The sequence below is a fragment of the Lonchura striata genome, chromosome Z (genome assembly GCF_046129695.1).
Source record: "Lonchura striata isolate bLonStr1 chromosome Z, bLonStr1.mat, whole genome shotgun sequence".
Taxonomy (NCBI): Eukaryota; Metazoa; Chordata; class Aves; order Passeriformes; family Estrildidae; genus Lonchura; species Lonchura striata.
Window position 1 is genome coordinate 85,270,914 of NC_134642.1, and position 25,234 is coordinate 85,296,147.

General features: G+C 40.8%; 1 protein-coding gene across 3 annotated transcripts in view; it reads left to right on the forward strand.

The window, feature by feature from the left end:
* Positions 1–485: 485 nt before the first annotated feature.
* HAPLN1 (hyaluronan and proteoglycan link protein 1) overlaps positions 486–25,234 on the forward strand; it is a 31,285-nt gene continuing 6,536 nt past the window's right edge. The window contains exons 1-4 of one of the 3 annotated variants that reach the window (XM_077790094.1): positions 489–611; positions 3,599–3,601; positions 12,507–12,878; positions 22,001–22,303. In XM_077790094.1, the coding sequence (XP_077646220.1) occupies positions 512–611; positions 3,599–3,601; positions 12,507–12,878; positions 22,001–22,303 (778 nt within the window). In that variant the 5' untranslated portion in view covers positions 489–511. Of the gene's footprint in view, positions 612–3,598; positions 3,602–11,332; positions 11,336–12,506; positions 12,879–22,000; positions 22,304–25,234 lie in introns of all 3 variants that reach the window. The other 2 variants (XM_077790093.1, XM_031507407.2) reach the window with 2 other exon arrangements.

Genomic DNA, 25,234 nt, shown 5'->3' on the forward strand with positions numbered 1-25,234 from the left:
TACAAGAAAATTGTTTTAATCTTGAAAACCTATCACCAGCAGATTGCATCATGGAGTGGATGGAGATACAGTGGTAGAGCTTTCATTGTTTTAATTGTATTTGCAGACCAGATGCAGAGTAGGTCTGGAAAATCAAAAGTACACCAGAACCTCTTTTGAAGCACAGGTGCTGCTTCAGTGTGGTCTTGCAAGGAGTTTGGCTTAGGAGTATTTGTCTCTGCACTTTCTTTTTTTTCCCTTGTTGCATTCCTGCATAGGCAGAGATCACCACTTTCACTTAGCTAAAGTCCACAATAGAATGGTCCAATATTCATGCCTAAAAAATTAGCAGCTGTTGTAACTTCTGCCAGCTGAGTGGGTTCAATGCATTAAAAAAAAAACAAAACAAAACCTTGGAACATCACTGCTCTCACAAGTTGTGCAGTGCAACACTGTAAAAGGTTCCCAAAAATTCACAATCCTCTTCGTATGTGATGCTCTTACAGTGAAGAAGACTCTTTTGGCTGTAAAGATGAAGACTCTACTTTTTCTGGTGCTGATCTCTGCCTGTGGGGCTGAACCTCACCCTGGCAACTCAAGCCTGGAGCATGAAAGAATTGTTCACATTCAAGGTAAGGAAATAAGTGAGAAAATACCAATATCTGCATGTTGCTGAGGGAAACAGAATAATGTGCTTAATGATCCTTAATTTACTTTTTTAAAATGCTGTCACACTGTTTTTAAATACTTGTATTACTAGTGACCGAACATTTTCTTTTCTGGTTCTGTTTAAATATTATTTCCCCTAAGTAAAGTCCAAAAAAAAGAAAGTTGCACTGTTTAATAGCACTTAGTCACAACCTTGCAAAGGTTAGTGAGTAAAGTACAGCATGATTTAAGACAAAGAGAAAAAGCATGCATCCTAAAGTAATAAACAACTGCAGTGGGTTGAAATACTTGTATTTCAATACTTTATTGTACAATAGATTTGATTTTAAGAGGTCTGCCATACACAGCTCTCCACAGCACAGATATTTATTGCTGTGGTTTATTTAAAAAGGCTCAGCGCATCAGAGATCATAACTGGGCAAACTAAACCAGTAAAAAAAAAAAAATAAATTAACTTACCCTGAAGGAAATATGCCTTTCCTGATACCTTTAGTTCACACTAAATATTATCCTGGCCTCCTGCAGAATCCTGTTTGGTTCATGTTTGAGTCCCAGAGATTATAGCTGTGGGAGGATTTGAGCCTGCAGCACAATGCAGCTGTTTTTTCAGTCCCAGCTTCAGTCGTGGAGGGTTATCCTGCATAAGAAGAATCAGGGGATTTATGCAGTGAGGACAGGCAGAATGAACAGGGATTTTCCTGCGTTCACCCCTACCTTCCTTGAGCATGGCTAAAATTAATTTTGCAAAGTTCAGAAACGCAGGATGACTGCCCCTCCTCTCTCTGTCTCTCTCTCACTCCCCCTCTCTCTTTTTAAAGTTTGGTTTATTTCTTTCAACAGCCAGAAAAATTGTGCTGTTTGTGTAAATATGAATTGCCAAGCTGGAGCAGGGTATGAGGAAGGGCTGGATGTTCAGGAGTTCACTGGAAAGTCACAGAAGTTAAAGGCACCCTGTACCTATTAAAACACGGATTGTCAAGGTCAGGCAAGGAGTAAGAGGCAGCTGCTCTCCCTCTGAGGAGACTTGGGATGAAGGTCAAGTGAAGGTGTGATGTCAAAATGAAGATCTGTCACTGCTCTGAGATGATGAGCACTTTTATCCCAGGGCAAATTTCAAATCAGACATCGATGTCTAATAAATATATAGTTTGCCTTTCCTTGTATAATGAAGCTTTTTGTCTCTGAGCTTGACTTTTTTTTGGAAAATTAAATTAGTGTGATAGCGCTTTAGTGTAATTCAGGAGTCATACATGTCATTGTTACTAACCCAAACAGTTCAAAGCTAACAGAAGTTTCAAGGTGAGCCCTTCTCCCTCCCCGTGAAAACTCACCTGTACCTCCAGAGTTTATTCCTTGAAGGAGGGCTGGAGGAAGATTTAAATTTGAGCTCCACCACAAGTCTTCCAGATGGTTCAGGCTCTGAAATGCACAGGCAGACCCCAAATCAAAGAGACTGAAACTGCTGGGGCGTTTTTGCTTCTGATTTTTGCCATTCCTCTCTGCATTGTGGAATCCCACCAGGGCTGGGATCCCTCTCTCCCAATCCTGAAATTAATAAAAAAACAAACAAACAAAAAAAGAAGAAGATAAAAAAATCCACACCTGGAAAATGGGATGGAGATTAGGGAACACAGTAGAAGATGTTCAGGTGGTTTTTTTAATCACATTAACAAATCCAGCATTCCTCTCCACACCTGAAATCCTGGAGATGTGTGGCTAAACTCTGCCAGGGTGGGAATATTTTGGGATTACAAAAGGTGTGAAAGGGATTTCCTGAGGCAGGGAAGGAAAGTGGGTTACATTCCTCATTCTTTACATCATGTAATCTCCTGTAGGCTGAGTTTTATTTGTTGAAAAGCTGGGTTTCAGGTCTTCTTACTGCAAAGGGGTTCTGCACCCTACTTTTCTGATATGGAAAACACCTTCCTAATCCTCCACAGTTATTTTATGGTCTAATTCTTCTCATGCTTTGGGTTCCAATAATATTTTTTCTTCATTGAGGCTTTAATACATCAGTAAGATAACACCATAACCCCACAGCTACCATTTGAGTGTTCTTCTTCAAATTATTCTCTAAGTGTATCACCTCCTGATTACTGTCCTAATTGGATATTGTAACCTGTTGATGTCAGGAATTCATATTTACACTGGTTCTCATCTGAATTCCTACTCCTTGAGTGCAGCCATCCAGGATTTCGTTCCAGATAAAATCCTCATTTGGCCTCAGTATTTCTGTTTTCCATTTCCATGCTTTGTTCTTCACACCTTGGATCAAATTTGCTGTTCCCAGCTGTGCTGCAGTGCTGATCCATAGTGGTGGTAGACAGTATTTAGCAGTCAGTCTCCCTCACTGCCACTCAAAATTAACAACTACAAGCTCTACATCAGTAATTCTTCATACTAGACCTCAAGAAGCTGGGTTTTGCATTCAGCATTAAATGTTATCCTAATTTTTCCACCCTTCTTTCTTCAAGTGCTTTAAATACCCACTCTCCTCCTTTCAGTGCTGCTTAATAAGCCATGTGAAAATTGTATTTATCCAAAAGTCACAATTACTTTATAAGTTAAAATTAGTGGAAATATTTCAGAAATTGTACTGCAGGCAGTTCACTGGCCTTTTTAATATATTTTTTCCGTATCATTAAATTCCCTAAGCTCTAAGCAAATGATGCATCACATTCCTCAGCCTTACACATTTGTTTTTGTTACATACCTGATAGCAGACTACTCTGACTTTCTTTGTCAAATATCTGTTTAATTTTATCCCTCTTTCTAGAACTGACTCTATTCCTGTTGTTCAACAATTTTGCTTCCAAACTTGTTCTAAAATCCTGTTTGCTGCTGAGGTCAATGATCAAATTACTTTATTTACATGTATTTGTTATTTTGCTGCTGTCCAGAAACACCTGGTGCTGTCCTCAAGTGACAGGTGAGGCCACAGCAATACCAGCAGGTCTGGGTACCCAAATTTTCTGCCCCTCCATCAATGTAAAATCTCCTCACACCCCCCTCAAACTCAATATTTGTCAGCCAGAACAGTATTTCATAAATTGTTATTGCTCTGCAATTATACTTTGTTTTCATGGACACAGAGCTCTGCCTGTCAAATGTCCACTCTCTGGAAAAGAAAGTTATTTATTTTTACTGAATGATCGTTTTTCCAGTCTCTAACGCTGCAGTAGACAAAGTTCTATGTCTATGTTCTCTTTTAAATATTTCAGTTTTTCTCTAGAAATGATTTGCTGGTTTCATCAGCAGCTCCTGCTGACAGTGTCAGTTCTAGCTCCTGGTTCTCTCCTTTTTGGTTAATACAGTTAATTTGGACTTGAACAAAATTTCTCATCTGCAAGACAGTTTTACCTCCCTACTTTTCACAGTCTTTTCAGCTTATTTCCTCTGTCCCAATTGCTTCCTTTATATATATTTTTTTTCTCCTTTGGTTTCATTCCACTATTGATGCACAAAATTTATACATTTATAAAATTTATATGTAAAGCTGCATTTTATGTCTTTTGTGGCTTTGTTTTCTTTGCTGAAACCTGTGTTGGATTTCATGGTTTTGGTCAGTCTGATATTTTATCCAGGCTGCTTGACCCTGCCCCCTTCCTCTCATAGTTTGTCATTCCAGTCTCACTTTTGGGGATAAAAAAAAAAAAATAAAACCCCAGAAACCCCACACCTTAGAAAAACCCCATTATTTTCTCAGGGCGACACCAGTTCCACTCTTCAGAAAAAGCCACAACCACAAGCAGAATATAATCACCAGAAATAATCTGGTGAGTGTAAAAATGGGGCTGAAGCATCGCCACACCGCATTGACACCCACAAGAAAACAACATTGCTCCCAGCACAGAAATGTCATTAGAGACTCAGATTTTTTCTCCTGAAGATCTGCAAAGTCTCTCTGTCTTCTGAGAAGGGTGACTCCTCTCAGTGCTCACTTTGTCCATCTCATCTGCTCATCTGCTCATCTGCCTGCTGACCAATTATCCAAAAAAAGACAGAGCTCCCCTTGGAGAGAAGGGTATTCCCCTGGGTGTAGCTGCTCTGAATGTAAGAAATTAATATTCATATTCATTCATTTTGCTATATTTGAGGTGCAAACGTTCACCCCTTTGCTTACCAAGATCTCTGCACAGATTTATTTATGCATGCCCAAAAAATACTTCAACATGAAATGAACAGCAAACTTTTTAATGCTGCCCAATTGGAGCAAACTAACAAACAACAATTAAAAAAAAAAAACAAACCAAACTAAGCACTCACAAATGAGTTAAATCAATTAACCAATAAAGAAGGCAGAGGAAATCTTTGACCAACTTATTCTCCAGTATAATGAGTTTTATTTACAGTCCACTTCTTTTTATCCAAATCAAGTCAGCACCAACAGAGAGTAAGAATCTGAACAGAGTTTCTGGACCAGCCAAAACCATGATAAAAGATAAATTGATGGAAAAACATGATAAAACATAAACACACTGCTCATCTGACCCCTGACACCAATTCTATCTGCTCAAGATAATCTTGGTTACTTTCATGCTTTTCCACTTTAGTTTTGACTTCTTTCCTTCTTTCCACCTTTCTGCATTTTTCCATTTTCCATTATACTGACTTCTTTCCATGTCCTTGCCTTTATGTTTTCTGCTTTATGTCTGGATTTCTTTTTTCTTGCCATTTTGTTTTGCTATTCAGGACAATTTTGATGATGCCACAATGGGTTTTTCTGTCTCTTGTTGCAACTGAGTTTTTTTCTTTGATTTCCACAAAACCTGCTTCCCTCCTCCTGGCCTGTTGCAACAGCAGGGGTTAGAAAAGTTAGCAGAGAGCAGAAATTCCACACCAAAAAAAAAAAAAAAAAAAAAAACCCAAACAAACCCAAATACAAAGAAAAACAAAAATTAAAACAAAAATGTGCTCTCCTTGAAGGCATCCTGGACTGCATCTTCTGGAGCAGACCTTAACTGATGTGTGCCAGGGTATTTGGGTTATTAAAAAAAATATTATTACAGAAACACAAGGGTTCACATGGAACACGAATTTAAATTGTTAATTTGCCTTTGTTGGTTACGTCAGTGGAATTCCATATTTATAAATAGCATGTAGGGGTGATTAAGGGACTGGAAGGGCTCTATGTAGTTTCTGTGTAATATTTTGGTTTTGTCAAACAGCCCTCATGCCACCCATGAAGATTTATTTCTGTGAGGAAGGAGTGCAGAGACTTTGCCTTGATTTCTGTTCTGTTCTGCTCCGCGACACCTGATCTCTGTGAAATTTATCTACACCCAAGCAAAACACACTTAGAAGTTATTTAAGGCAATAATTTAGAAGAGATGAAGTTTGTTAGTTCCCTGATGGTTTTATGTGCTCTTAGGTCTCCTTAGGTCTCCTAGAAACCCAAACCTGAGTTAATATATCCTCTTTAACAACTCCCCCACAAGGTGTTACTCAAGATGAGGAGATGGAATCAGCTGAGAAATGTTTTATCTCAGCCCTGTAATGCCTTTTTTACAAAGACAGATTTCTTCTCTGCCATATATAAACCAGGCATTTTTCAGCTGTAGTATTATTTGGAAACTGAAGCTTGAAACGAAGATTTATCTAGCATTTCTCCTACCAATTTTATATCAAAACTAAACAGGAGTGTGTTGGGGCTGTTCTATCCTGTCTGTTCAGGGGCAGGAACATGGGAGTTGGATCCTTGCCTTTTCTTTCTCATGACACAGCAAAACTGCTTTAGTTCTTGAGCCAAAAAACTATATTTTTGGCTTACAGATGATATATAAAAGATTTTAGATTTTTTTTTTTCCAAAAGCAGAAGCAAAAAGGTAATTGGTTAAAATACATATAGAAAAAAATTGCATTATGTGCAAAATCTATCTGTGATTTTCCTTCATGGTTTTCCTCAGTATTCTTTGAGTGATGTTGCTTCATCAATAATGCACTTCTCTACATATTACAGAAAACAAGAATCATTGTTGCCACAGAAATTATGATTTTTAAGCAGACATTTTAGATAACAACAAAAAAAAAAAAAATTAGAATAACAACTTGCCGGTGCTGTGGGAAAAGTGAGAATATTTTAGCATGAGTTCAAGTCCCTGGAAACACTACAGGAAAACCAGAAACAATTCTGTATATTTAAAACATAATGGCATAGGATAATATTAAGCTAGGGGCTTGATAGCAGTGTGGAACATTTAGGGAATACACGCATTTATCTGAAAAAGCACTCCTGTAATGTCATCCTTGGCTTGTGATTTTGCTTTTCCTGTAAAAATTCACATCTTTTCCTCCGCTGTCACTTTGTGGGGCACTCCATGAAGATGCTGGAATAATCAATTTTTGTGGCCAGCTCAGCATAAGTTGTGGGTACTCCTGGTGGATAAAGCAGGTAAAGCTGTTTGCCAGGGGTTGGGGTGTGACTCTCATCCTCTACGCCCTCCAAACCTGGCTTGCCATCATTCAGGTGTGCAGAACCCAGTTAAGGAAGAAAAATAAAGAAGGGAAGCCAGGAGAAAATCCCACAGCAAAGTATAATTAAAACGCACACACAAAAGAAATAAAAACCAAAACCAAAACCAAAATAAAAAACAAACAACAAACAACAAAAATAATTTAAAAAAAACCCAAAAGCCACACACACCAAGAAACCAACCACAAAAAAACAAAAAATCAAAACACAAAAAAAAAACAAACAAAAAAAAAAACACACATCAAAAAATAGAAAAAACCTACCAAAAAATCACAACCAGCCAACAATTAAGGAGGCAGGAGGAGGAAGAGGAGGAGGAGGAGGACAGAACAGGTGCTCAGCCTGTGCCTTTTCATTTAAGGTAGCAAAATATCCTTTCTCCTGCAGTTCATACCAGATTTGGCACCAATGAGATACAGCAAAGCCAGCCCAAAAATCAGCTTTTAAAGTGAGTTTTCATTTCTGTCAGGCAGCCTTTCCCTGCAGGTTGGGGAAAGCAGCTCCCAGAGTCATGTTCTGTCCTGGACATCCTCTGCATCCTGGACAAACCCTGCTCACTGTGCTGCCTTTTTCATCCTTCTAACTGCACCAAGAGGATTAGCAAAAGACCACAGTTTGTCAGAATCAATAGCAGGGAAGCTGGTGTGGAAAAAATATTGCAAATTAGTCACCACTGGGGCCTGATTCTGTGCTAACAGCTTGGCTGCTGCCTGTCTGACCATGCGAAATGTGCCTGGAAGGGTGAAAAACCCTTCTCAAATCTTTCTCATGCCAATTCTGCCCTTGGAGGGGAGGCCAGAGCCATTCCCCAGGGTGTTGCCACCTCTGTCCCCAGCAGAAGGAGCAGCTGGAAGATGCCCAGCTCTGCTCTTCCACCATCTGAGGCTCGGCAGTGACACACGTCTCCTGCCTTGTCCCCAGCCAAGATCCAAACTGTGCTGTCTGTAAGGACAGATCCTTAATGAGGGTTAAGCCCTCTCTAACCCAGGGGTTTCAGAGTTTGCAGTTGTTTGGCTGTTCACCTCACAAGTTCTCAGAAATCCTCCTCAAGTGACACCCTGGGCTCCGTGACCACACTTGGGTGTCCCATCCTTTTTCCTTCTTGCAGTCACCTTCCAGATATTCCTGCCATTTAGAGAAATGAAAATATTTGTTATATTTTAAAATATAAATGATTTTATTTACAAGGATCAGCCTTGTCAGAATGCCCATGAGGGGAGCAGCCAGGGGGCTACCACCCTCCAAACCAGTGTTTGCTGCATCTCCCATCACTGTTTCACAACAGATCAGTCCTTGTTTCCCTTGTTGAAGTCCTTGTTAACCCAGGAAAATCCTTGATTACCCAAGAAACAGAATGCATTGCTCATTTGAGCTCAGTTTCACAACAGTAAAACCAGTAAAACAATCACATATTTTAAATGAAAGTATTCTGGTTTGTTCTGTGTTTGGTTTCTTTGAGGTTTGTTTTTTGTTTTTTTGTTTTTTGTTTTTTTTTTTAATTTGTCAACTCCAGGAAGAGTGAGACCATTCATTCTGCCATACTCCCAAAAATGTGCAGTTTAGGTAGATTTGGCCCTGTCTCTCCCTGGCTACTGGATAATGAAGACCTCTAGGCCTCTTGCCAAACCCCTGTCATCTCATTTTCAATCCCAAGTCCCTGCTGCCTTCATGTGTTCTAGCCCAAGCTGTGCCTCATTCCTCAGTCTGACATCTGCTTTTCCTTGAAAGCCAGAGGTCCTCCCTCCTCTCCCAGGTCCAGAAGAAGCAGCAGCAGCAATGTAATTTTCTGCCTCATTGTCTTTCCAGTGAGAGGGGCGCATCATCCCATTTTCTGTAAGGAAATAACTGGCTTTTGCAAAGATTGCGCTGGAGGCACATTTCAAGTGTCACATCTCCCTTGGAACATCCAGGGTCAAAGGAGATATTCCAGGATGAGAAAAGCTTTGTCCTTTCCTTTCCTTTCCTTTCCTTTCCTTTCCTTTCCTTTCCTTTCCTTTCCTTTCCTTTCCTTTCCTTTCCTTTCCTTTCCTTTCCTTTCCTTTCCTTTCCTTTCCTTTCCTTCCCTTCCCTTCCCTTCCCTTCCCTTCCCTTCCCTTCCCTTCCCTTCCCTTCCCTTCCCTTCCCTTCCCTTCCCTTCCCTTCCCTTCCCTTCCCTTCCCTTCCCTTCCCTTCCCTTCCCTTCCCTTCCCTTCCCTTCCCTTCCCTTCCCTTCCCTTCCCTTCCCTTCCCTTCCCTTCCCTTCCCTTCCCTTCCCTTCCCTTCCCTTCCCTTCCCTTTTTTCCTCTTCCTTTCCTTCTTGCTTTCCTTTTTTTTTGCTTTCCCTTTCCTTTTTTTTCCCCATTTTTTCCTTTTCCTTTTTTTTCCCCTTTTCCTTTCCTTTTATTTATTTGCTTTTTTTTTTTCTATCCTTTTTTTTTTTTCCTTTTCCTTTTTTCCCTCCCTTTCTCCTTTCCTTTTGCAGAGGGCCAGAGGAGGTGGGAGGCAGCCAGCAGGGAGGAGCATCCCCAAATTAGGATGCTGCTGCTGGAGTCAGAGGTGTCAGTGCTCTGGGCAAGCCTCCAGGCCCCGCTGGCACAGGCACAGTTGTTAGAAAGAGTGAGCATTAACAGCCTGAGTCAGAGCCTCCCTCCTGCCCCAGTCCTTTCTGCTAATATTTATTAACTCGACCATTTCAGTATTAAAGACCCAACATAGCCGAGCTCTGAATCAGATTTCTCGGTAATAACCACCCCAAAGCATAACACTTCTCCTCCCAAGGTGGACAGAGGACTGTGGAACATCTTTGTCCCCAAAGGAAACAGGAAAATTTGCAGACAAGCTGTGCTGGCTGCCTTCACTTTCTTCCTTCTCCTCCTCCTCCTCCTGTGGAAACTGCTGGTAAGGCTTTCCATGGTGCCTTACCTCAGATCACCTCTCTCCTTGGATGCTCTCCTTGGAAGGGGGAGGATGGATTATTGGAGTACCCCTGAGCCCCTGGAAAGGAGGGCAGTGAAAAAGAACATCATTTAAAAGGGGCTGTGGGCAACCTGCTTTGGTTTTTCACCAGGCAGGATGGTCTCTGCACCCTTGCAGAACCCAAATTTGCTCATTCTTGAGGAAGCTGGAGCCCTGACCTGTGCAGAGAGCAGCAATGCTCTGGACACAGCACCTCCTGACAGAGAACTGACCCTTTGGGATACCCGTTTTCCCCAAGCAGATGCACATTTGCACTCAGCAAGCTTGTCTTTGCAATTGCCACCCTCAGACGTGTTTGGATCAACACAAAATGCTGCATTCCCTGGGGTGGAGCTCAGTGCAGAGAGGGAAATCCAGCTGAGGCTGCGGTTTGGGCAGATACTTCATTTAACCACAGACCTGTCATCAGGCCTCAGAAGCCTGGGAGTGTCTGGAGAGATCCAAAAGTCTCCCTGCAGACCCCTCCTGCTGTGGACACACCACAGATTCCTGCAGTGCTGTGGGCAGACATCTGGAGGTCCATGGGGAGCTCCTCATCCATACCAGTCCTTCCCTCCTCCAGCCACCCACATCTCCCTGGCTGATCACATTTTTTCATCACTTTTTTCTGAACCAACCAGCAGAAAATTGCTGCTATCCTCCACAGGGCCATCCTCTCAGCAGCCTCTGTGTTTTTTTTGGGAGCTCACCCACAGCTTTTGCTGGATTTAGAGAGGGCCAGCTCAAGCCTCAGAGTGGGGAATCTCATTTTTGGGCAGCCACATCGACTTGCACAGGGGATTGCAAAGCCTTTTTTCACAGCCTGTGGATGCAGGGTGAGGTTGGTGGTGCTTCCCCGGCGAGCTGGTGATTTATTTGGGGTTTTGGTCACTGTATCAGGGGTCAAGGACAACAAACCCCAATGGGCTCAGTCAGTTTTGCAAAAGAAAAATAAAAAGTTTGCATGAAGAATGAGGCAAGATATACTGAAAGGAGGGAAAACTCTCACTTTTGGGTACATCTGCTGACCAGCACATGAAATCTGCATTTTCCAAGGTTTTCCCAAGGCAGCACAACCTGTAAAAAGCCCCAGAGACTCAGGGCTGGAAGTGAGCACCTGCCCCAGCTGACTGTCCTAAGCAAAATTATTCCACAGGGCTACATCTGCTACTAGAGGGAAGGAAAGCAGGAAAGCTGGGGTGAGGAGGAGAGGAGACAGCCACATACAGGTTTGCATGAAAAGTGAGATCAAAATATAAAACAGCCACAAATTTTAAGAAGGTCACCAAAAAAAGATGAGGAAAAAACACACACTGGGATGATGAAAGGGGTGGCAAGCAGAGGATCAGATTTTACATTTGAAGAGCAACTGGACTTCCCTACTCTTGTCAGAAGAGGAACTTACACTCAAAAGCTAGAATAAAATACAAATACAGATGACTAAAATATCTACTTTTTCATGTCAGTAAAATAATGCTCTTTGGTGCATAAATGGTTTTTCTGCTTTGTAAGTGGGATTCTCTGCATCCCAAACTGTGAGGAGCTTTGTGTGCTGCTGCCTGAATAAGCTGAATCCTCCAGAAAAACTGAATTATGAAAATAAAAAATAAAGCACTGATATACAACTCTTGAACAAAGAAATTATGGGAAGTGTTTTGGAGCCTTTTATAGGTGATGGCATCCATTCAGCAGCAATACAACTCTGTAAATCCATTTACACAGCTCCCTCTTCATGAATATAGGATGGTCTCTGCCTGTGTGAGGGGCACTGAGATGCTTTGAGCTGAGCAAATAATTGTTTATAACTGGTTTATAAACCTTTTTACTGAACAGGTCCAAAAAATGATTGCAGGGCAGTGATCATGCAGATGCAAATGGTGATGCCTTGTGAAGGCAGACCTAGAACAGAGGCTGGACAGAGCTAAAGAATAAAGCAGGATTAAAAGGATTTCCTAAATGGATCCACCTTGGGCAGCACAAGAGCTCAGCCAGGGCTGCACCCAAGATGAACCAAAATGGCCCCAAAATGCATGAGCATTCACAGGGGCTCTCACTTTTATAAGTTCTGCTTCATTTGCATATTAGGGTTAATTGTCCATTCCAGCTTTAGCCCATAAAGTCCCATCCTGCTTGTTTTTCTCTCTTCAATTTACTGCTGTTTATAATTTTGGGGCCTGGAGCTTGTAAATGTTCTCTTTGGTCAAGCTAGAAAAGGAATTGTTTTCATTCTCCAAGGGAAAAGAATCTACCTACCCTGGGAGGAGAACTTGCTAACACTAAATATGAATCTCAGAGCGACACACTAAATCAGGAGAGAATCTGAAAAACATAAAAAGCTAAAAAGGCACCAACAGCATTGACCACACCCATTTTGTAAAAGGAAGACTGCAAACCAATTATTGGAGGGCGGGTGGTTTATTTTGTTTACCTTTTTCCTCCTCAAATCCTACAGAAAACGGGCCCCGTCTCCTCGTGGTCGCAGAGCAAGCCAAAATCTTCTCCCACCGCGGCGGCAACGTGACACTGCCATGCAAATTCTACCACGAGCACACCTCCACCGCCGGCTCAGGAACCCACAGAATCCGCGTCAAGTGGACCAAACTCACCTACGATTACCTCAAGGAAGTGGACGTGTTCGTGGCCATGGGGCACCACAGGAAGAGCTACGGGAGCTACCAGGGCAGGGTGTCCCTGCGGGAGAGCAGCGAGAACGACGCCTCGCTCGTCATCACCAACATCAGGCTGGAGGACTACGGCCGGTACAAGTGCGAGGTGATCGAGGGGCTGGAGGACGACACGGCAGTGGTGACCCTCAATTTGGAAGGTAGGCGACACCCTGAGCCACACCTTGGGTGGGGTTGGTGTGGTGTTAGACAATTCCTGCTTTTTTTTCCTTCCTTCTGCTGGTATTGTGTTGTCAGATACTGGCGTTGCGTTATCGCCGGTATCGTGCCATCACTGATTTTATCTTATCAGTGGTTGTGTGTCATCACTGATTTTGTGTGTCATCAGTGAAAACAGCAAGCTGAGGAAGCAGAATTCATTGTGTTCATTGTTCAGTCCACGACAACAATCATAAATTTCAACATCATCATGGCTAGTAGAACTCACGCTAGCCTACGGCATATCCAAATTCCAAATTCTGGTGTGAGAAGAGCCAAGAAGGGATGAGCAAACACAGTGTTGAGGGTTCCATGTGTTTTTCATTTTCTCCTGTCATTTTGCAGAAGCCACTTCATCTTTTCACCTAGGTAAAATTATATCAAATTCCCCTGCAATAGTAATTTTACGAAACTTCGGGGTATTTTAGAATATCAAGCAAATGCAAATCTTCTTTTAAAGACAAAAAATTTTCCAGTAGTTATCCAGAGACAGGGTGTTTGCATTTCTCCAGCCTTATAATTAGATAAATTAGATCTTTATATTGTCTGCCAGGACAACTCCTACATGTAATGTCTAGTCATTTTCTACATCATTATTCTTGAAGACAGTAGAGTGAAAAGGTAATGAAACAGGTTTAAAGAGGACAAAATTTCATCTTTCCTTACTTCTTATGCAATTAATATAGAGTTGATGAGTTTCAATGCATGTAAAAGAGTGTTTGACCCTTTCTTTTTTTTTCCCCAAAGCACTGCACTGAACACAGAGGTAAACTAAAAGTTTCATGAGGACACATCACAGACTCTTACAGTTGCCAGCAAGTGTATGCCAGAGGGATCCAGAGAGAGGAAGAGGGAAAAGAAAAAAAAAAAAAAAAAGAGAGAAAAAAGAGGAAAAGAGAATTGGGTAAAGGGAGGGAAAAGAAAAAAAGGAGGAAAAGGGGAAAATGAGGAAAGAAGGAAAAGAGGAGAAAGAGAAGAGAATGAGAAGGAGGAAAGGAGGAAAGGAAAAGGGGTAAGGAAAAGCAAAAGGAAAAGGAAAGAGGAAAAAGGATGCAGCTGCACAATAAGAATGTCTGAGTCGTTCTTGGAACCAGATAAACATAATGGGTTTATTTTACTTCTTCCCATCTATTCTTCCGTTCCTGGCTGGAGCCCACAGAAACTTCCCATCTGGAATTGCTGGAAAACCCTGCCCAGTTTCCATGCCAGTGGGGTAGTGCATTTAGGTTGTTCCACCCCACATAATTCATCTTTAACAAGAATGTACCCTGCTCTTTTCAAACTTATGTGATAAAGAAAACTGGACATTTACATGTTTAGCTTAAGTTCTCAGTTATGAGTGAAGACAGAAATGAGCTGGAGGAGAAAAATCTTTATTCTTCTCTTCTGGCCAAAATCTCTGGTGTGTTCTGCCTCCCCTCCACTGGGACAGGCTCTGCAGGGGTTACTCAGCCCCTGAAGGGGGAAAATTCCTCTTGGCAGGCTCAGCTTTACCTGAGTGAAACAGCTCTCCTCACCTGCCAAGGCTCTTGCTTTCTCTGCAGTAAAAGTTCATTATTTTTATGCTGTTAAAAGCAAGGGAATTGTGCTGCAAATGCTTCCTGCTGTGCCTGGGAAGGGGAGATGCTGATGGACGTGGAAGCAGAGCAAATTTGCCAGAAGCATGGTCCAAATGCTTGTGCACATGCAGAAATCCATACCTGAAATTCATTATTGGATTAAAGGTGCAGTGGGAAAGCAATGAGAAATCATTTCTTTGCTGCCTGCAATAGCACAAGGCAGACTTGTTTTAAAAAATATTTTCTGCCTTTTCTACTGTTACTGTTTTGTAATATAGCACCAGCCTTGGATACAAGGTCAGGGTCCCTCCTCCAAAATAAGGAAATTCATATGTAGAGGAGGAATCATATTTCTTCAGTCAAATGTGCTCCAAACTGTGCTCAAAGGAAGGTTTATATATTTTTAACCAGTGTCTGGCTAACATAAGGAGCAATGGTTTTCCAGTGATTTTTGTCTCACATGGGACAGTGTAAGGCTGTTCATTTCTGACGTTGTGGTGTTTCTTAAACTATAAGAAAATTTTTCTTCGCAAAACTTCATGGTAAAATGTAAGTTTTCAAGTAAAATAAAAGTGGTGAGGGTTTCAGTGTCAACCCTGCTTGTGTTGACTAAACCCAGTGATTCTGAGTCTATGGTATACTGAATTTTCCTAATAAAAAGATAACTATTAAAATATAATAATAAAACAGTGGAAATGTATAGCTGATAGATATATTACTCTGTTTGCATGGCCCTGTGCTTATTTTTAAAACACCCCTGCAGCTTTATGTAGTTCTGGCATTAATTTCCCCTTCATGTATTTGAGCAAAGCAGAACGGATCAGGGAAGGGAAAAAAAAAAAAAGAAACCACAATATTTGGACTAAAAATAAAATATATCAGCCTATTCTAACATTCTGGTGTAAATAATCAAGTTAATCTCACAGTGGGAGTGATTTGCATCAGTAGCCTGATGTCCTGAGGCGGTGGCCTTGAGGATGTTAATTGGCAGCAGGACAAAGCATTTTACACCCAGAAATGCCCAAGAGCAGTGCAAAGCAGCTGATGGCTCCCATGTGAGCTCCCTGTACAAAACCCATGCCCATCAATACCAAAATTGTTGACCTCCACCTCAATGGACCTTTTTTTCCCTCCCACTGTGGCAGCATTTTATTCTTTCTAGCCTTAAAGGCCTCCTGGGGTTGTTATTAAATAAACCATTCATAATAACTGGGCACTTTTAGCTTTCTGAAATTAGAGTCAGTCTGAATCTGTTGCATACCTTACATTTTCATGATGTGTTTTCTTCATTTTTATTGATTGGGAACCACAACTCTTTTTTTCTTTTCTTAGACCAGAGAGATTGTGCTGAGCAACATCTAAAGCTCAGAACTGGAACCCACTGCAGTTTTCCACAGCCACCAGCTTTAGGATCTGTTCATGTCCTAAATCATGCCATGATTTTCATCCTGTCTGCAGCCTGAAGTACCAGGAGTGGTCTGAGGGGTGGTCAGGGTTGGTCTGGGCACAGCAGCTGCAAGAAGTGTCAAGTGCTGAGGAAAGCAGGATGTTGTTTATGGAGAACCATCCTCATCACCAAACCCATCTTCTCTCTGAACTGGCCTTACTCTCCTCCCACACATAAAATATGGATCATGAGTTTTACACTCTTTGTTCAGTGCCCTGGGAGTCAAAAGCCTGACATATTAAAAGGCCTGTGACAGCAGGCAGATATTGTTGTCCGAGCTGTAAGCAAAAAAAACAAAAAAAAAATCTCAGCTTGCATTAAATTTTATTTACATCAGCTTTTTACGGTCCTACACTAAATTTTCTTTATGTTTGTGCTTTGCTAGTTTATTTCCTCATGGATGCCTGGCACTGTGAGCATTTTACTAAACAGGATTTTACTCTATTAGAATTATCTTTTAATATTAGAATTATCTTCTTAGGGAGGTGAGAGTTGAACACAATAAGTTTGCAATACAGGATGTAAAATTAATTTGAAGATCTGGATAAAACCATTAAAGGCCTCTGTAGAAAGCAGCTTCTAGATAGAAGCCAACTCTTTGTGTGGCTCCCCAAGAACCAAAAAACCACCAGCATTCATGTTCTTGCTTTGAGGTATGTCATCTGTAGGTCCAAGAAAGAAAAAGAAAAAAAAAAAAGACAGGCATCCCTTTCAAAACCAGTCTCTTTAGTTCAAAATAGCTCAAATAGATCCATAAGCTTCATATAAACAAATTTTTTTTCAAACTGTCAAAACAATCATTTTTTAATCTGTTCATTTGGTCTTCAGATGGATGTAAACAATGGGGAATGCAGAGTTGAAACCAACAGGAAATCAACTCCGTGCTCTCAAGAGCAGGAGAAATCAGATTTAGCCTAATAATGTCATATTTGTTTCCTCTGTGTGCTGCTGTTCCAACCATAAACATACACAAAAACCCACCTATTTCTAATGTCTTCTGGTGATAATCTGTTCTACTCCCTGGTGAAAAACTGAGTTTATAGGACAGAGTTTTTGTGGGTGCCTGGGACAAAAACCAAAGAGGTGTTGTCAAGAGTAAAGTCACAGCAGACCAATGTAATTCCTTCTGTGACAGGGCTCTGCAGACAGAGCTGTGTTTGCACATGCTCCAAGAAATGGTACTTGAATGATGCAGCTGAAACAAAAAGTTTAAAAAATTGTCTGAAACTGTCAATCCAAAAGGAAAGTGTCAAAAAAAAAAAAAAAAAGTTTAGGAGTAATTAGGCTACGAAGAGCAGAGAAAGGCAATGATCCCAAATTTTTGATAAAAGCTGTAAAAATAAAAGAGGATAATATGCCCTGGGCCAGATCAGTGTATTTTATATTTTATATATATTATATATATATTTTATATTTTATGTAACATATTTTATATGTTTCTATTGATTAGAATTAAGCAACCCCACTGACAGTTATGGGATGCTGGAGGGACACAATTTCAAGGTTCAGTTTCATTTTTAGGGAGATTGGTACCTGCTGACAGCCAGTGGCATCTGACAGTTCTGGCAGGCAGGAAAAAGGAGATGGAGACTCTGTGAAAATGAGGGGGTCACCAGTTTTTATGGAATTTTAGGAATCCAGCATGAAAAATTTTGCCATTGAGTGTATGAACCCTCCAGCATAAAACTGTACCCTACACTACAATAAATACCAAACCCTACAGTTGCCCCATGTTCACAATGACTGCAAGAAAACTTTTCAGTTTAGGCTAAAACTCAAGGAAGCCTATTTCTTTATTTCTTTCTGCCTATGAAAAGACCTTTTTTTATTTTTTCCCCCAATATGGATCAACAGAAATTTGTGTTATGCTGTTTCCACATGCCAATACTCTTGAAACTGCTAATTGTGTGTGGTGCTGGCTTAATTAACATACAAAATATCATTACAGGAGTTTAATTTTCTGAGGTTATTTCCTCACCTTGTTGTCCTGGGTAAGTGCTGCAGCTCCTTGCACTGGCAGTGTGTGTGAAGTGACTACTTGCACTGAATTTTAGGGGTTACCTACATATATACAAATAAGACAAATACATTCCTAAAAACAAAACAAAACAAAAAAACACAGCAAGTGGAGGAGAGTTGTAAATTTGCTCACTTGAATGAGAAATCCATAGAAATGCTGGTGCTCCTGTGGGGAGGATATATAATACATCCATTTCCCATGCTCTGATTTGGTAGAAATCCCGATTTCCATTACAGGATTCATTGTATAAACTGCAGTTTCTTGGTCACAGGTGCACACATTCATTCTCTGCTGAGCTGATGTGTCTCAGGCTCTTCCTGTCTCTTTTGGGAGCAAGGAGGTCCCTCCCTGGGGGCAGAACCTATTCCAGAGTTTTCCTATTCCCAAACCAGTGGGTTTGGGAGAGCAGCCACACCATCATTCCTTGTAATTAATTAATTCCTTGCAATGGAAATTAATATCCCCACTCAGGCTCCACACAGGTGGGGAATGGAATCACCAAGGTCAAGCTGAGGCTCCTCAGCTCTACCTTCCCACACAGCAACCAGATTTTATCCTTCTGACACTGGAAGTTTTTGCCTCCCTCCCTCTTTTAAGCTGAATTTGTTAAAATTTGGGAGCGGGTGTTTTGTCTAGTGGCAGAGCACAGGGCTGGGGTCAGAAATTGAGGCTCAGTCTGTGCTTTGGGAGCAGCAAGGAGCCTCAGGACAGCTTTTGTCCATTCAGGAGCAGACGGGATGGATTAATCTTTGATGGGTTTGTAAGGTCCAGGACTGAGGAAGACGCCCTGCCACGAACTAAAGATCAGCACTGTAAAGTGTAAAAGAAAGGGGAGATGAATCTTGACCCCTCACTATGAATTTCAGTGATGTTTGGTAGGGAAATGAAAGAAAAAAAATATAAATTAACAAAGTTGCAAGGTAATTCAAAGCTGCACAAAGCACATACCCAGTCCATTTTCCTCAGCAAAATCACCCCTGGCCACCCCTGGCAGGGTGAAATTAATGCTAATCAGTTGCAGGCTTGTACTGCAGATGAACTCCAACAAAAAATCAGCTTCTATGCAGTCTGCTCAAATATAGCCCAAAGCTAATATTACAGTTTAGTGCATATTTATGTTATAAAAACATTATGTCCCAAACTGTCAAACTCAGATTTGTAACACATTTACATACACAGTTTAGCCCCCTTTGAAAAGAGATTTTAGAAACCTTGAGGAATCAAATCTGTTTAAATAGTTATCAATTAGTTGCTCAGTTGTTAGAAGTATGTAAGTTTATATCTTGATCTTTCCTCCTTGAAGGGTGTTTTTTTAATGTATATGCAAATCAAACACATGTATTGGAAAAGGAGCCTGTTGTCTGGGGAAATGTAGTTCTGAAAAAAAAAAAAAGTATTAGATTTCTAAAAAAGTAAAAAAGCTCAGATTCCTATTACATTTGCTAAATTTTTATTTACCCTGTGATATTTCTATCCATTAGTATGGATGAGGAATGGAAATTTTTTTAACAAAGATATGATGAAGGGGAAACAGATACAGAGATATAGGAAACATCTTCAGTGTCTTGTTTATAAAGCTGAATTTAACACACGTTGTGTTACATTACATTCATACACTGCAGCTCAGAACACCACATAACAGAAAAACCCTTTAACAAAGGATTTACAAAAGGAAAGAACTGAAGCAGATTCTCTAGCTAATTGATGAAGTAGAGCAAAATATTGTTTATTATTACCCTGCCAAGTTTACATTTTCATGCTTTATTTTCTTGGACCAAGTCTCTGACATTTAGTAATAGCAAAGGTTTTGTTAAACAGAAATAACACTTGGATGACACAAGGATGAGGGAGGGAAGAGGAAGCAAGGGGACTTTAGGAAACTGGTGGAACAGATACAGAAATGGGTTAGAATGTTCTGAAAGAAGAGTGGCTTCATCACAGGGTGACTGCCTTGTTTGACCACTGGGTAATTTCTCTCTCCTATTCTGCACTGCCTTGAGGACAATGAAATTCTTGTAGGCAAGAGGATCGAACAGCAGGAAAAATGTAAAAAGGAAGGTAGATATTTATACCAGTGCAAAGTTTTTGGCTTATGTGCTGTCTTGTCTTCAGTCCCCCTCAGTCCTACAGCACTGAGTTCCACAGAGATATCTGAGGATAAACATTCTGAGCTGGATATTCTCTAATGCCATTTTATTTCAGCTTATTATGAGACTATGGGCTAAAGCCAACCATAAAATTTAGGTCTGGGTTAAGTTTCTAAGCCCTGCCAAATATTAGGGTGGTCTGAGCCAAGCTCTTGTTTCAAGTCTCTCTTTTCTGTTTTATCAAACCCACATGGGGAGGTGGTTCCTCAGTGCTTTCTGAAACGTCTTTCACACTCCAAGGAACGGTGTTTAACTTCTGATATTTTCCATAAAATCAGAAGTTGCAGAAGAAAAGAAAAAAAAAAAAAAATGTCATGTAAGGGCAGGGGTTAGATGTTGCTTTTGACACCATCCTGGAGGTGTCCCCTGCTGCGAGGTGTCTCTGCTGTACCTGTCTGGGCAGCAATGAGCAGCAGGCAGGGCTTGGGGACAGGCTGTGTCCTTGTCCCCGGGCAGGACAGAGCATTTGGCAGGGCCACGCTCCTTGCACAGGGACCCCAGCTCAGGGTGAGCTGCAGGGGCAGGGAGGGAAGGTGGTGTCACACATGGTTTCCCACCAGGGCTGTGCCACCATCTGTGCTGGGGAAACCTGTCCTCCGTGAGGAGCCCTCCCTGCCTCCCTGAGTGGTGGCAAACAGCCCAAAAGCAGCAGAAAAGTCTCCCACACAACCTCACTGATTTCACATCCCCATGGCTACTCCTGCTTTAAAACCCCAGGATGATAAAATTGTGCCTCCTACCAGATAAGCCTTGAAACGCTGCTGTTAAGGCAGACATGCCCATTACTGGGATAATGTGAAATTGGGAAAAAAGAAGGAAAAAAAAGCCACTCAAAAAACCCCACAAAAAATGCAAACAAAAAGCAACTGCCTTGAGCCTCTCAGGAAATCTTGGCCAGGGCTCGTGCAAAGAACACAATGCTCTTTTATGTCGATCAAAACATTTCATCTTAATGTCTATGAGTCAAAAGAAATAATTCACAGAAATTCAACTACTCATTCAACAATTTCTTCTTTCTAAATAGCTGCCAGGAACTTCCTTGCTCTCATTCCTCACCAAAAATCCCCACCAAACCAACTAAGCAACAAACAAAAACAAAACCCAAAAAAACCCCAAAAAACAAAACAAAACAAAACAATGAAACAAAGAAACAATCACCCTAACAAACAAAATTAAAGTAAGCAAAGAAAAATGCAAACAAATTCAAAAAGTAGAGCTATGCTAGGGTTTAACTGCCTCTTTTTAAAATGAGAAATTGACCTTACGGTGGATAAATAGGAATTTTCCATGGAAAATATGTATTTTCATAATTCCAGCTATCTCTGCTCCTCCTTTAAGCACTCTGAGAGCAGGGGAATGACAGCAAGGTGCAGGTGGAAGGAGCATGCAGACCTGGCAGGATTCCCATTGGGAAGGGGATGAGGCCATGGGGAGATGATCCAGCTAGGTAAGGCAGCACAGAATCACAGAATCAATCACAGAATCACAGAATTAATCACAGAATCACAGTGAACTAGGTTGGGAAAGACCTTAAAGACTATCTAGTCCAACCCATGACCTAACACCTCCTCATCAACTCACCCCTGGCACCCAGTGCCACATCCAGTCTTTTTTAAACACGTCCAGGATGGTGACTCCACCACCTCCCTGGGCAGAACATTCCAGTGCCCAACCCCTCTATCAATGAAGAATTTCTTTCCAATATCCCACCTAAATTTTCCTTTGCACAACTGAAGAGGCAAAGCACCATCCCTAACCTCTTCCCAAAACCAGAGCTGCTGCGCTGGTGGGGCGTTTTTCCCCAGAAATAAACCAATGTCATGGATCCTCCCAAAGCCAAAGCTTCTCCCGGCTCTCTCAGTGCCTGGTAACTCCTCTTTCCTTGCTCCAGGTGTGGTGTTCCCCTACTCCCCGCGGCTGGGGCGGTACAACCTGAACTTCCACGAGGCGCAGCGGGCGTGCGCGGAGCAGGACTCGGTGATGGCCTCCTTCGACCAGCTCTACGACGCCTGGAGGTCGGGGCTGGACTGGTGCAACGCCGGCTGGCTCAGCGACGGCTCCGTGCAGTACCCCATCACCAAGCCCAGGGAGCCCTGCGGGGGCAGGAACACCGTGCCCGGAGTCAGGAATTACGGCTTCTGGGACAAGGACAAGAGCCACTACGACGTCTTCTGCTTCACGTCCAACTTCAACGGTGAGAGCGTTTCCTTCGCCCTTCCCTCGTACACGGCGGTGCTTAGGCAAGGTGCTCCAGGGGCAGAAAGGGGTGTTTGGTTGGTCGAAGCCTCGTGTTAAACCTGGAAAATGCTGGGAATGAAATAATCAAGGTAATGAAATCATTGCGGAGTTTTCAAGGGTACACGCGCAAAGTCGTGTTTGCCACACGGTAGTTTTTACAACTCGGGACGTGTCCTGGATTTTCTAATATCTCTCCTTTGTTAAAAGAGGAGATTAAAATGTATACATTCCCCATTAAAATTTGTACACACCCTTGTAATGATGGTGTGTAACCAGTTTAATTCAGTTAAAGCAATGAAGGAACCTGCAGGTCATTAACTGAGGTTTCCTGCTGAAGTCAATAATAATTCTGTTCCTATTGGTTAAACATGTCACCAAAACATAATTTTGATCATCACTGCACCTATTCTGCAGTGTCAAGCAGCTCCTGCTCATGTACCAGGTCTAATGTAATTAATAGTTCCCCATCAACAGACCTATTTCTAGCTTTTTTCCTTCATAATTTAGATTTCTAATCTTAGTATGCTGCCAAGCCACCAATCACTTTTGCTCTGAGACTGGACTTCTGCAAACCTTGCTTTAGCAGCCGCAAGATTTTTTTTGCTATTAGTTGATTTATTTTTTTTTTTAGGTACGAAATGAAATTACCAATCTCAGCTTGCTATCATTTCAGGGTTTACCTAGTGTCAGGAAAAGATTTAGAAAGCATTGCTGTGAATGTCCAATCATCTACAGAATCCTATTTGTGGATATTTCCTACACAACTCTGCACAGGTTTGGCTTGCAGCCCACTCAGACCATGGAGCATGGCTTTTTTATATTTATGCACAGGTTGCTTAGCCACAGTGAAACAGTTTTATCTTACAGCACAGCAAAAAAATAAACATGAGCCTTGGTTTCAGTGCTAAGTCTGCACCACCCTTCACAGAAAAAGACCCATCCAAAAAGAAAAAAAGGAAAAAAAGGGAAAAAAGAACCAAAACAAACAAAAATCCCTACCCTCTCAAAAAAAAAAAAAAAGAGCAAAAAAAAAAAAAAAACCTACCACAAAATTAAAAAAAAATACACACAAGAATAAAACCCCCACTAAAAAAAAAAATACAACAGGAAAACTCAAACAAATCCTCAAACCAGCAGTATTACATTAGGTTCAAATTATCTGAAACAAAGGTTTGGGTGATTTTTTAATCATACTGCTTCATCCCATTAAATGCCAGCTCAATTTTTCTTGCTTCATTTACCTGAGGTGGAGTCTGTAAGAACTCATCTCTTCTATACAGGTTTAACCCTGTACTATAGAAATATCACCAAGGTATTAGATAATCAAACAAAAATAATTAAAATGTGATAGCTGCAGTTTTTTCTAATGCTTGCAGAGTAAAACCTTGTGAACTGCTCACTGATCACCAAGCTTTTACACACCCGAAGCTGAACAGCACCTCTTAGGGAACAAGAAGCATAATTTCTGGGGGAAAAAAAAAAAAAAAGAAGAAAAAGAATACTAACATAACTGGCTTAAAAACAAGAACTAACTAAGATAAATATTGTCTGTGCACTGATACAAGGAGAAAGAAAGAGGGAGAAGAAGGGTGTAAGGGAAGAGAGCAAAGACAAGACACTGGCATGAATCTCAGCCTTGGCGAGTCTTGAAATTGACCTGGAGACAGCAATGAGGAGAGGGAGAGAGAAGTGTACAAAAATATATTTTTTATATATTTATGCATGTGCATTTATTTATTAATATATATATGTATGTATTTTTTATATAGGTATATCAATATATAGATATATAGATTATATTGATATCAATTATACAGATATAGACATAGATATAGATATTGATATGTAGATGATATATAGATATATAGATGGATATAGAGAGATACAGATTTAGAGGATATAGATAGATATAGATTATATACATAGATATAGATAGATGATATAGATAGATATAGATATAGATATAGATAGATATAGATATAGATATAGATATAGATATAGATATAGATATAGATATAGATATAGATTATATAGATATATATAGATAGATATAGATATAGATATAGATATAGATATAGATATAGATATAGATATAGATGATATAGATATAGATAGATATAGATAGATATAGATGATATAGATATAGATATAGATATAGATGATATAGATATAGATAGATTTAGATGATTAGATATAGATATAGATATAGATATAGATATAGATATAGATATAGATATAGATATAGATAGATATAGATAGATATAGATAGATGATATAGATATAGATATAGATATATAGATAGATATAGATTATATAGATAGATATAGGTAGATATTCCCTACAACTCAGTGTCAAATGTCACTCATGACATCAGCTGAAAATCCAGATTTCTGCTCCTCTCAGCTCCCTCTCCCTTAATTCACCAGAGTACATTTTCCTCACATGTCCCTGCCGTGTTCTCCACTACTCCTTGTCCCAAGCTCACCTCCACAACCACAATTAACCCAGCTACTCTGCCAGCTCCCTGTTTTCAGCACAGCATTTTGGATAAGGTTGTTTAGTGGCATAGGTTAGCTCCCTCACTGCAGAGGGAAGATGTTAAAATTACCCATTTTGCCACCAGGCCGGGATTGGCAGTTGCCAAAGATAGCAGTTGCAGGCAAAAAAACAAACAAACAAACAAAAACTACCAAAAACAAAAACAAAAACAGAAAAAAAAGGGGAAAAAAAAAAAATAAAACCAAAACCTGTTACTGCAAGATCCAATATTGATTCTCTCAGCTCAGGAAGAGCCAAGGAAAATGAGAGGTGGTTGGGGACACAGTGCATTCCCAGTGGCTGCTGGAGTCTCCTGATAGTAGGAAACAGAGGAGCCTTCAACTTTATG